The following is a 13,367-nucleotide window of genomic DNA, read 5'->3' as shown; positions in this document are numbered from 1 at the left end:
GCATGTTTTCATGGCTCAAATATTGGATGGCAGTGGTGGGGGGAGGGAAATAGCAAAGGGGGAGGCTGGAGAGGAAGATAAAACAGGGGCCAGATCATGCATGGCCTTGTGAGCAATCTTAAGGACCAAGAGTCCTTGAGGGCTTTGTTTATGTTTGTATCTCTAGGCGTTCCAAGACACACACCACATGGTAGGAATTCAACCAGTCTTTGTTCAGTGAATGCATAAAGAAATAAAAATACAATAAATAACCAAATAAGTGAATGTGCTTTTACTCTTAAGTACCTATGATGGGTATTAAGAAGGGCACCTGTTAGGATGAGCACCGGATACTATACGTAAGTAATGGATCACTAAATTCTACTCCTGAAACTAATATTACACTATATGTTAACAAACTGCAATTTAAATAAAAACTTGAAATGAGAAAAAAATGAAGCCCATGGAAAGAGCCACATGCCACCTCACTGCAAAAAAAAAAAAAAGTACCCATATGCAATATACATCTATAAAGCATTCATAAAAATAATTTTATCTCCCCCCATATATATATTTTTAAGTAGGCTCCATGCCCAGTGTGGAGCCCAATGTGAGGCCCCAACTCACAACCCCAAGATTAAGACCTGAGCTGAGACCAAAAGTCAGATGCTCAACTGACTGAGCCACTAAGGTGCCCCTTATATATCTAACTATATTTTATAAGTATAAAATTGGAACCTACTTAATTAGTTTAGATACAACGAAAGCTCAAGTAAAATAAACATATTTTCATATTTTTACATCTATTCCCAAATTAGATAATACAGAGTTTGTAAAAAAGTCCATTTCCATTATTTGCTGCATTTGGTTTTCAACAAAAATGACACTCCTCAATTTTCATCAAACTATGCAAAAGTACTTAGCTTATTGATAACCTCCAGGAACATTGTGAAACAATAAATTTATAAGCTATTTCCATGTCTTTTCAGTTCTAATTCAGGCCTTAATTATTACTGCGCAAGGAAACATTTTGGTGGAACTGTTCTTAGAATTCTTTAAATCCAAACAAGATTCAGATGACAGAAAATAAAATTTCATGTAAATATCATCTCTTCCTCTCCTCTCTTCCTCTCCCCCCCGACACACACACACACACACACACACACACACACACACGCACTCTTCTTGCCATTTGTGCATCTAAAAAAAAACCAATCCTTTTACTGAGACTATTGTAAATCAAAGATTTCTTCTGCAGGAGTTATGTCCATCTTTTTGGTTTCCTAGGGAGCAGCAGAGGGCCCTGTGTTCTATTTCCCTTCCACATTTAGTCACTTGACTACTGGACCAGACTGGATGAGAAGCTCAACAGAATCAGTGAATCACTGAAGGGTGACAGCTTCCCTCCCGGCCAGGTGCTAAGCAACATTCTCATATGGGTTTTGCGGTTAGAAAACGTGTTTGATAATGGAGGTAACCTGTCTGGGACTTCTGTCACTCCAAGGACCACCTGCAACAATCTGGTGATCAATGACTTGTTTGAATGACTTTTGTTTAATTGTTTAGCTTATGTCTTTCTTTCAGTAGCTTGTATTACATTAATGAGGTTATTGCTCCTTTGCTTTCCAACTGTTCCCAAGCTGATTTTTATATACGTTCTACATCCTTAACAAGAATGCCTGTCTTCTGCTGTTTCAGAATGCCTTGTACAGTGCTGACTGTAAGCTGACACTTGCTAAATCATTGTTAAGAGAAGGCTGGCCTGTAAGCATGTCCTGTGGGCCTTGCATTCTTCAGGTTATCTTGAAGTGCTCAACACCACATCTTCTTACAGCAATAGAGCCCAATATCAACTGTGAGGGTAGGAAGGCAGAAGGCAGCCAGGGGTGTAGCTAAGACAGTCGGAGGAGATGAAGGGGATAGTTCCCTTAATAACATCAGAATCCCTACTGAATTTCAACAGCCTCATAAGCCAGCATGTTGAGTAAATATCCATACACTTGTCACATAGTTAAATAAAACGGACTTTCTTCAAAGGAAGCGCTTTTAATACACTAACTGTTTTTGTTTTTTTAAAGCAATGGATTAAAAATTTAACACATTTACTAAATCTGGCATATTTATATATTGTATCTAAACAGATATTCAAGCTGCATTATAATATAATAATAAAAAAACCTATCTCAGTCTGTCTATTAAGTCTTTGTCTTTGTGCCATTGTAACAGTAGTGCTAATTATCAAGCAAAGACATGATAATTACGCAGAGCTTTTTTGCTAAAAGAAGGAATCTTTTTCAACACCCACGCGCTGCACAATTTCCTATGACCCTGTAACACTACTCTGGTGTGGCCCAGAAATTTGTATTTTGGTCTAAATGCTGGGAATCATATTATTGCTCTCTCTGTGCCAATCTTTTTTTCTTGTGAGTAAACTGTTTTTGGAGGGTTAAGGGAGAGGGGTAATGGTCCAAATGGGAAATATAAAACTAATGACCCTTCATGAAACATATTATGTTCCTCATTAAACTTACTCAGTTAAATGTATTCCATTAAATTAAAATAAATAGGATTTAAAATTTTACCCAGGAGTAGTAAACTACCTTAACTCTCAACTTTGTGTTAGATTCATTCTAAGGATGGATTCCTCAAATCCCTGATGTATCCCAGGCTCTTAGCCTCCAACACAATTTATGTCTTTTATTTATTTATTTATTTATTTATTTATTTATTTATTTATTTAAAGATTTTATTTATTTATTAGACAGAGATAGAGACAGCCAGCGAGAGAGGGAACACAAGCAGGGGGAGTGGGAGAGGAAGAAGCAGGCTCATAACGGAGGAGCCTGACGTGGGGCTCGATCCCGTAACGCCGGGATCACGCCCTGAGCCGAAGGCAGACGCCTAACCGCTGTGCCACCCAGGCGCCCCTATTTATTTATTTATTAAAATTTTTTTTAGAGGAGTGGAGGGGCAGTGGGAGAGGGAGAATCAAGCAGGGTTCACACCCAGCACAAAGCCTGATGCGGGGCTCCATCTTACAACCCTGAAATCAGGACCTGAGCTGAGATCAAGAGTCCGATGCTTAGCTGACTGAGTCACCCAGGCGCCCCAACACTATTTATGTCTCAGTGCTGCAGAGGTTTTCAAACTTAGCGTATGCAAGAATTACTTGGGAAACTTGTTATAAATGCAGCTTTCCATCCAGATTCCTTCTTCTCCATCGAGTATTTCAAGCATAGTGATTTCAATGAGCACACTTTGAAAAATACTCTATGTGGGGGTGATGTAAATTTTATTAAGGTTAGGGATCCCGCTTTACCCCTTCCTCATTTATCTCTGTTATTACTAAAGTGGAAAAGCCAAATAGGTGAAGAATGTGTGATTCAGGGAGCTGAGCAGGACTGACTTATAACATGTTCTGTTCATCCAAAGAATCAAGCCATCACTAGGTTTGATCTAGGAGCCCCCTGTCTTTTTGAGAGGTTCAGAACTTTCATTTACTGATATTAAATGCAAGATAATGGAGCTGCTTCTTTACTCTCTTTTAAAAGTATTGCTTTTTAAGGAATTGTGTTGCAAAGGACTTTCAAATGCAATGGCTTCATTTTTAAGATGAGGATACTTCAGCCCAAAGAAGTAGCTAACTTGTCACATAGTAAGAATGCGCAAGACAAGGTTTCAAATGCAAGCCCTCTGACTTGTAACCCAGTGCTCTTCTCATAGCCTTTTAAAGAAGTCTGGCTCAGATACCCATCTGTCCAAGAATATGGAAGTCTTGAGAATGCGAAGTTCTCAGTCACCTTTAAATCACTCAGTATATTCCTGACTAAAGCTCTGAGAAAATGAATTTTCTAGATTTTTAAGCTCCTTTAAGAAAGCGAATTTTGAAAGCCAACACATTTTTCAACTACTCTGCTATGGTTCTATTGCATTTCACATCATGTTAAGGACGGGAGCAGTTTAGGTCTGATGACAAATTCCCTGAAACTTTTGTGCTAACAGCTTTGGTAATGAGATGGAGTCTTGACTATAGAGTTGTTTTGTGTTTGGGACTTATGTTAAATGTGTGTGAGTGCACATACACACAAACTCACATACACAAACACACACATTAAAGCACCTATGAGATTTGACAGTCAACAAGTTCTGTTCATATTCGTGTTTGTTTATGCATTTTCACAGTTATATGTACACATGGATAAAATATTATCTGAAATACATAGTAGTAAGTTTTATAAATGACCTTAAATTTCAAAATCAAGGCATACAATTAAAATCGTGTCAATGAAAAACTGAATTGACATTTGGTAATACAAATCAGCAAGTGTTTTAAACATATACCACATTAAGTTTACTTATTCACTTTTGTTTTCTGAAATTATTTGCTTGGCCTTGTTAGGCAAAAATAAAATAAAATAAAAGGCCATCAGCTCAATACTTAAATTATTTTATTTTATTTATTTACTAAGTTGGCTCCACACCCAGCATGGAGCACAAGGTGGGGCTTGAACTCAACAACCCTGAGATCAAGACCTGAGCTGAGATCAAGAGTCGAATGCTTAACAGACTGAGCCACCTAGCTGCCCCAGCTCAATACTTCTAAAAAACTTCCAAAAAAAAAGGCAAAGACGTGAGAATCAGTCTTAGGCAATTATAACAGGTAAAAAGAAGATGAAAATGAGAGGTTGATTAATTTCATCAGGATTAGTGCTAGATTTTTTTCATAATATGGAACAGTCTAAAGTAATGGCAAGAATAACCTGTACTCTGGCAAATTGACTCTGCATACATACTTTTGAAAAATTTATTAATTTTCTTTTAATTCTGGGAAAGCAATCATAATCACAATCTAGGTAACCATGAGGAGATAGACAGGTGAAGGAAATAGACAGGGGCAGTCCTCATTGCACATCTTTTTTGGTTTAGTATTCACTGTTTATGAAGGGTACTATAAGGCAATAACATTTAAATAGGATACATGCAGGAAGTGTTTAAAACTGCATGGCAATGTTACTTATGCTAATGAATCAAAAACATTTTTTGAGTTTTAATGTGATGCTTATTTATTTCTGGCACAATAAAACGTTTTAAAATCTAACTTTGATAAAACACCAAGCTAACATTTAGAAATTCATTTTCATCAGATTTCTGATTCCATGTATATTAACAATGCTACACTAAATGATATAATTGGGGGGAGAACATTTCTAGCAGAATAATTGTCTTTACCCTTTCAGTAAGAATGCATTAGGAAGAATGAATTAGAAAGAAGAGACAAAGTGAAAAATTGAAGTATAAGGCTGGGGTGAGTTCATTTTTAAATATTTTTTTTCTTTGATAATGCTGCAACACTAGCGTATACCTAAAAGGAACCATCAAAAGTAAGTAAAGCCCTGTGTTGGCCACAATTCCCAAGTCCGGTTTCCTGATACGGCCGTGGGCAATGATGACTCATGGAGGATGAGGTCAGTAGTTGACCTGGTGCCTGATTTCTAGCAAGGACCAGATATACATTGTCCCTATCACCATATCACTCTAACTCGCTTTCTGCAGGAATAGAAAGGGTGGAGTAACGCTGGGGTGATAACCAGGGGGGCACCTGTGGGGACAGAAACACCTTAGAAAAAGGAATTAGTGTGTGTGTGTGCGCGCGCGTGTGTGGAAAGGGGAGGCCCAACCATTACACCGCTCTGCCAGTTGGAGTTCGCCAACCACGCATGCGCTCTCACCTCCACGATGTCTGAGTTTGTCCGGCTCTCATGCGGCTCGTTGTACTCCGTGTACTTGAGCAACACCTTGTCCATGTCAGTGCTCGCATACTGGAACAGCTTGTTGGTGCTGTTGAAGATGATCAGAGCGATCTCACAGTCACAGAGCACGCTCAGCTCGTACGCCTTCTTCATCAACCCAAATTTCCTCTTTGTAAATGTCACCTGGGAAAAAAAACAGGCATTTTTTTTTTTTAAAGGAAAAGAAAACGCATGCTTTTTTTTTTTTTTTTAAACAGTACTTCTTTTCCTTTGTGAAACAAAGTGTGTCGTTGTCAGAGCCCTTGGGCACTAACACATTTGGAAAGAAAGCAAATAAATCTAAAACTAATTTCTGCTTAGAATTTGAAAAGTGTGATTTCTAGCTTGTTGCTGAATGTGAAACTGTAAATGCCAGATTTAATGTAGGGCATTTTAATGAAGGTGACCAGAGAACTATTCATGTTTTTTGAAGCAGTTTAAGATTTGAGAAAATTAATTTCAGCATGTTTAACATCTTTCCCAATTACAAGTTTGGAGCTCATTTTTGACCACGTGAAGACTGGACATGACATTATGAACATAGCATTTTAGATGTGTTCAGAAATTCTGTGCATGTTCAAAACTTTTTAAAAATTGTTTAGTTTAATTGAAAACACCCGAGGGGATAAGACTGTGCTTTCAGACAGTGCTGTATTATGTTTTCTAGAAATACAGCGGAAAGTTGGAAGTACTTTGGTCATAATACCGTTAGAGTTCTGTTTTCAATCTTTTGTGTATCTTTCTTCCTCTCTCAGGCCAGAAACTGTATTGTTATCTTTGCCTTTTTCTTCTTTTAATCTAATCTATTACCAAGTCCCATAATTCCTTCCCTCGAAATGTTTCTCAGGTTCACACTTTCTTGTCTATTTCCCAGGCAGCTCAATCATTCCTGTCCTTATCAGTTTCCTGTCCTAGATGATCTCCCTGTCTGAAATCACTCCCTCCTCAATTCATCCCCAATCTTCAAAACTCACTCTTCACACTGCCTTTCTCCTGATGAGCCATCCATAACAGCTCTGACTTTGAATACTTCCTACCTGGCAAGGGTACCAAATGCAAACAAAAATTTCACTATTGCCAATTTCATTCCTATCTTGATTACACTCATTGTTAACTGTAAGCCTTTATATGGCCCAGCCTTTCCCAGCAGGTGTTCCGTGGAATATCATCTCTATAAAATACTCTTTAGGACAAAAAGTTCAGTGGCCCAATACATTTGGCAAATGAGCCACATGTTGATATATTAAAGGCTGGAAAATCTTTTAAATTTTGTTTAACTTCCACCCAAACCTATTGTTGACAGAATGTTTGTTTCTTTGCTTATTTATTTATTTAGAGGAGCACTTACTATCGTTTTTCAAAGCTAGGTTTTTTGAAGCATATACTCTGGGAAATGGTGACTTACTTAATTTAGCTGATTTTTGAAGGGACAACTTAATTTTTTTTCTCACCTTCAGATCTAACACATCTTGCAGAGGCCAGTCCAGTTTTATCTAATATCTATTTGTGTGTAATTCCCAAATCTAGATTCCCACTCCTCATCTTTTTTTTCGTCTCCGGACACCTAAAGGATGTCCTCCAGTCCTATGTCTATCTGATGAGGTCTCTTAAACCTCCACAGCTTAAACTCACTATCTTCATCCTTCAATCTGCTCCCCCTCCTGACTTAGCCATCTCACAATAAACTCAGTCACCCAAACTAGAGACCTCAGAGTGAACTTTGAATCCTACCCCATCCCACACACCTAAATAAATGTGTTGACAGGAACTGTGGGTGAGCAGACAGAAAACCTGACCTCCTGGTCTCCTCAATCCTCCACACTTTGTTAATACTGTTTTACCTATCACCCTTTATTTTTCCTTAATAGCACTTATCACATTTCATAATTTGTATATTTTTGTGTGTGATCACATGTTTAATGTCTGTCTCTTCCTCTATAGTGCATATTCCACAAGGCCATATGCCATTTCTATATGCTCACTGTGGTATGCCCAGTGCTTGGAACAGCAGACACATATGGGCACAAGGTAAATAAAGATCTGTAGTATAAAAATGAAATAGGGAAAACTATCACATGAAGTTTTTAGAAATATCAAAATGATAAACGTTATCTAAAATTCTGTGATAGCTTTTCCCATGAATTTTTTTTTTATCAGCTCATGAGTAGAATTCTAGAAAGAAAAATCTATACTTAACAATGATTATACTGTTTTATCACATTTGCATTAAAGGCAGAATGGTAGAAAAGGAAGAACACTGGGCCTGGATTAAGAGGACCCCAGATTTGAATGCTAGGTGCTAATCATGAGAAATTCACTTAACTTCTTCGAGTTGGATTTTTCTCTGAGTTTGATTTTTCATCTGTAAAATAGAGAGAACGACTACTCTTAGTGTTGCTGTGAGGACTGCACAAAATAAATGTACAGTATTAAGCACAGTGCTTAACACTGAAGCTCAATAAACCTAGCTCCCATCCCTCACTTGGTTGATGAACATTAAAAGGACTTACAAAATATGTCTATGTTGGTGGCTCTGAGGAGTCTACTGATTAAAGCTATTTGAGGATCTCATTATTCCTAATATAAAGATAAAGCTGAAATATGGAATCCCCTCTGATCATTCTTTGGAAAATATGCTATTTATCATACCACATCAGCTAGTCAATATCTACTCAAATACATCATTTACATTTCAACTTGGGACAATTTTTCTTTGTAATAATTGCCAAAGTCTCACCTTTTGTTTTACGATTATTGATTGTGTTTCTAAGGTGCTTCTAATAAAATATACCTAGTGTTTTATTTTCATATCTGATTGTCACACTAGAAACTCATTCAGATGAGTTATGATTAGTATTAATAATGAGTTAAATAAAGACTATCTCTGTGGAATGGATAAAGAATCATAATTATTACATAGATTTATATAAAATGTCTTATAATATTTATTTTAGATGCAATTTAGTTACCCGGATGCACTTGCACATTGGTATTTTATTTAGTGAAACGGTGTAAGAGTAGGTTCAATACAGAAGGCACTGGCCCAAAATACTTTCATATATCTAAAACCACTTTTAATCAGACTTTCATAACCACAAACTGTAGGTGGAATGTCTCAATACAGTATGGTTTCTGTTGTACTCAACCTCAGAATTTAGCACGTTACAACACTCACCATCAAAGTACATTTCAGCACAGAAATATCATTAAAGCTACTATTTGTGTTTACTTTTAGGTACTCCTCAACTTTTGTGTAACCAAATAGGCTTCTGGATAATGCATACTTATTTAATAATACCTGTCAAAAAAATCAGCGCATATAGCTTCTTTTCATTAAAGCTACGAACTGAAATGGTGCTAACTGTATTAAAGCATTTAAGAAAATATCTTCAAAATCTACTCTTAATTGCTCTAAATTTAATTCTGTATTATGTTCATATTCTTCATAGCATACTCAAAATGTATTTTATAATGCTTTTTCTCTCATTGTGCATAGTTAGATAAAACTGTTTTTAAGCATTAAGCTTTCTAAAGAGACCTGGGATATTACTCTTCATTTAAAATATGCCACTCAATGACAAAGATTGCATTTCAGAGCTTTTATACTTAAATATAATAATGTATTGTAATGATTACATTTTTCATAACGTGACAATAATTTGTAATGGGGACAAGTCCATTTCTATTTAAATAATATATTTTTAACCTTAGGTGAGGTAGAAAACTGTTTTTATAGTAGTTAGGCAAAAAGATGCTCTTTTCCAGTGCTTACATCAATCAAGGTGCACTGACAAAGAGATTTATGCCAGTATTGTTTAGTGGACACTGTACCTCAACATTTAGTTTTCAGAATTAAAGAGACTTAATATGCATGGAAAGCAAAATTACTCTGTAACACTGACCATTTTATTTTTTTTCTTTCACTTCTTGAAACAGTCCCAAATAGAATGATGATGCTGCAGTAGGAGGTTTCAGTATTAAGTTTTATAGTAACTTCGAGTTACTAGCATAAGGGCAGGCATCACACATCTTATATTTACAATTACTTTAGAACTTACTAAGTATGAATCAGGAATTGAAATTAGAATTTGAAATTAAGAAAAGGCACATTCATTAAATACAGCTCCATACAAATCAGTTTTAAAGAAATCTGGTAAATCTGTTCACAGAAACAAAAGTAATTCAAGCAATTTTTATTGAGCATTTTCTATATGCCAAATGCTAAGCAACATTTATTGACCCGTCAGACATTTGTGCTAGGTGCTGGTGCTTCTATTACATATATATCTCCCTTGTTCATGTCTCTTCCTCATGGCTGGAGAAAAAATAGTCATTTAATTCATTAAGGCTTAAAAGCACTTTTCTTTATTTGAAGCAAAATGCATTACTTAGTTAATAGCGTTATATTTTCAGTCATGTGTAATGATACGAAATTGTATTTTTATCTAGAGTTAGGTGAATTCAATGTTTGTTTTCTGACCAACCTTCTCTCTAGACTGCACAAGAAAAATAACAGTAGATTTTAACCCAATCAAGATGAAATATGAAATGAAACCTACCATATTGGTTATTTCTTATCTTGTACTCAGTGAAAGCTGATTGTGGTATTATGTCCCTCCCCCTTTCCATCTGGTTGCTGGCAGGCTCCCAGTCAAGCTGCAAGGCTTAAATTAGTTTAAATGCCAATTTCTTCTATGAAGCTTTCATTGTTATATTCAGATAAAACTCATTCCTCTTGCATTGTCGTCCTCTAAGACTTTTTACAAACCTTTACTCTGAGACTTATTCTAATCTTATAGAGTTGGTTGTTGATGAGTCTGCTTCTCCTGTTGGCTTTCGAGTTCCCCAAAGACCCCATCTGTGGCTTCATACAGACTGACCAGTGGAGACTCAATGAACATTTGCTGAACCAGTGGATTATGGAATGGAAATAGTCTATTTTAAAGTCTGAATGTTTGGTTTGTGGTCAAATTTGATGAAAAAGATGAAGTTCTAAAAAATGGTGGCATGAAGTCAAAGACGTCCTTTTTTTGTAGAATTAAGATAACCTTGATTTTATAGCTTTCAAGCTAAAGTAACTTTTGTAAAGATTAAGCTCATTTAGATTTTTTTAACAATTATTTCAGCAGGATCTGCTGTAGGGGTTTTGTTTGCTTACTTTTTTTTTTTTTTTAATATTTTATTTATTTATGTGACAGAGAGACAGCCAGCAAGAGAGGGAACACAGCAGGGGGAGTGGGAGAGGAAGAAGCAGGCTCCTAGCAGAGGAGCCCGATGTGGGACTCGATCCCGGTACGCCGGGATCACGCCCTGAGCCGAAGGCAGACGCCTTAACGACTGCGCTACTCAAGCGCCCCTGTTTGCTTACTTTTAAATTAGCAGTTTCAAGGTCTGAATACTTCAGAGGGAGAAACCAGTTTTCAATTATGTTGACTTTTTATAAAGCCTGAGTTATGTAGGATTTCAACAAAAATTTGCTACCAAGAAAAAAAATAGTCAATGTCTCAATATAATTTTCTGCTAAAGTATTTTTTTTACTTGACTTTTTGATAATTTAATCTTTCAAAAATAAGAGACTTTGGGTATATGTATTTGTTTTACTGAAAAGTTTATATGATACTGAGAGGAATCTTGAGACAAAGTAATTATAACATTTTGGAATCTGTAATAGGAAGCTAGAGATGTCTGGAGAGAAATACATATGTACCTATGCTCTAGACTTGAAGAAAAAGATATTTCAAAAAGTTCAGAGAAAAGTGGTCTTTATTCCTTGCCTAGATGACTCATGATGAAGGATGATAAAGTGTGAAGATAAAAATTTAATTTTATAGTCACAAGATACAGAGATAAAGGGGCAGGATCTAAGAGTTCAAAATGACTGCATTCTTTGAGCAAGAATTTATTGAACCTTCCAGTGAGTTCAGATTTTCAAGGAACATGTATTTGGCAAAGTATTTGATGAAGTCCTCATCTCAATATTATAGAATTGAGACTGGCTAGTAGTAATTTACACGATTTAAATATGAATTGATCGATCAATGTTAAGTTTAAGGGAAAGTCTCTAGTAAAGGGCCACAGAGCTCAGTAGCTTTTCTGTCTCAGACATTTCTAACATTGGTTTAGATGAAGAGATGCTTATCAGACCTGTGTATTAACATAAATCTGGTAGTCTCTATCCATAACTCCTGCTACAGACTAGAAAGCTGGTCACAAATAACATGATGAGACAGGTAATTTTAAAGTCTTCGTTCATATTTGAAAAATACAATTCTATAAGCTCAGGTTGGAGGAAAATTAATGTGGTGGCTGATTTTGGGGAAAAAAATCTAAAATTATAGTGTTCCATAGTGGGAATTAATAATTTTAATGATCTTTTGTTAGTACTCATTAATCTTAGGTACTACCGGTAAGATGACACTTGACAAAATCAGAGTGCCTATTGGATGGCAAACAGGTTGATGTAGGATCTAAGAACATTTTGCATTAGAAGTCACTGAGGGAATCTGGAATGTTTAATCCAGAGAAACAGAGTTAAAAGTGATATGCCGAGGGGCGCCTGGGTGGCACAGCGGTTAAGCGTCTGCCTTCGGCTCAGGGCGTGATCCTGGCGTTATGGGATCGAGCCCCACATCAGGCTCCTCTGCTATGAGCCTGCTTCTTCCTCTCCCACTCCCCCTGCTTGTGTTCCCTCTCTCGCTGGCTGTCTCTGTCTCTGTCAAATAAATAAATAAAATCTTTAAAAAAAAAAAAAGTGATATGCCGAACACTTTGCAAGATCTGAAGACTTGCGGCCATGTGAAGAGGCAGAGGAGTTATTCTGTTTTATGCTACAGATCAGAACTAGAAAGCACTGCTGAAAATCTTTTATTTTATTTTATTTTTAAGATTTATTTGAGAGAGAGTGCACGCAAGAGTGTGTGTGGGGGCGGGGTGCAAGGGAGAGAATCTTTGCAGCAGGTTCCCGGCTGAGCGCGGAGCCTGCTGCCGGGTGCTGGACCCCACGACCCATCAGTCAAAACCAAGAACCAGACGCTCAACCCACTGAGGCACCCAGGCGCCCCTAATGAACATCTTTTAAAGAGGCTGAAAATAGGGGAAAATCTAGTGAGGAAAACTGTCAAAGAGTGGATCCTGTCTCATAAAGTAGGAAGCAGTTCATTCCTGAATATGTTCAAGTAGAGCTGCTTATCGAGGAAGGTGTAGGTGTTCCTGAATTAAACAGGAAGCTGGACTAGAATAACCTTTAAAATATGTATTTCAGATTTTAAATGTCCAGATTCTATGCCTAGGTAGCACAGACTTCTAGGTCAAGGGGAAAGTCTGAGTGAATGGTAATACGGTTCAAAACAAAAATCTATTTTTGCAATTTCATTCTATAGAATGCCTTAAATTTTGGTTACTCAATCTCATAAATACAGCATCATAATCACCTCTAATTTCCATATTCCAAGAAATAAAACAGGGTCACTTATTTTTTGTAGCTAGATGAGGTACAACAAAGACTGTACAGATTTTGAGTTACAATATTAAATTTCGGACAGTGCGAAAATGCACAGAAAAATAACTGTAGAGATCAATAAAATAGAAAATTCATCTTAT

General features: G+C 36.6%; 1 protein-coding gene across 12 annotated transcripts in view; it reads right to left on the bottom strand.

The window, feature by feature from the left end:
• The window catches only part of MEF2C (myocyte enhancer factor 2C), a 149,155-nt gene that overhangs the window by 70,633 nt on the left and 65,155 nt on the right, over positions 1–13,367 (bottom strand). For all 12 annotated transcript variants that reach the window (XM_008700829.2, XM_008700827.2, XM_040622106.1 and 9 more), the window contains one exon: positions 5,709–5,912. In XM_008700829.2, coding sequence (XP_008699051.1) covers positions 5,709–5,912 — 204 coding nt within the window. The remainder of the gene's footprint in view (positions 1–5,708; positions 5,913–13,367) is intronic.

The sequence above is a fragment of the Ursus maritimus genome, unplaced genomic scaffold, assembly GCF_017311325.1.
Source record: "Ursus maritimus isolate PB19 unplaced genomic scaffold, ASM1731132v1 scaffold_5, whole genome shotgun sequence".
Lineage (NCBI taxonomy): Eukaryota > Metazoa > Chordata > Mammalia > Carnivora > Ursidae > Ursus > Ursus maritimus.
Note: the sequence above shows the minus strand (reverse complement) of the source record. Positions and strands in the feature narration are given on the sequence as shown.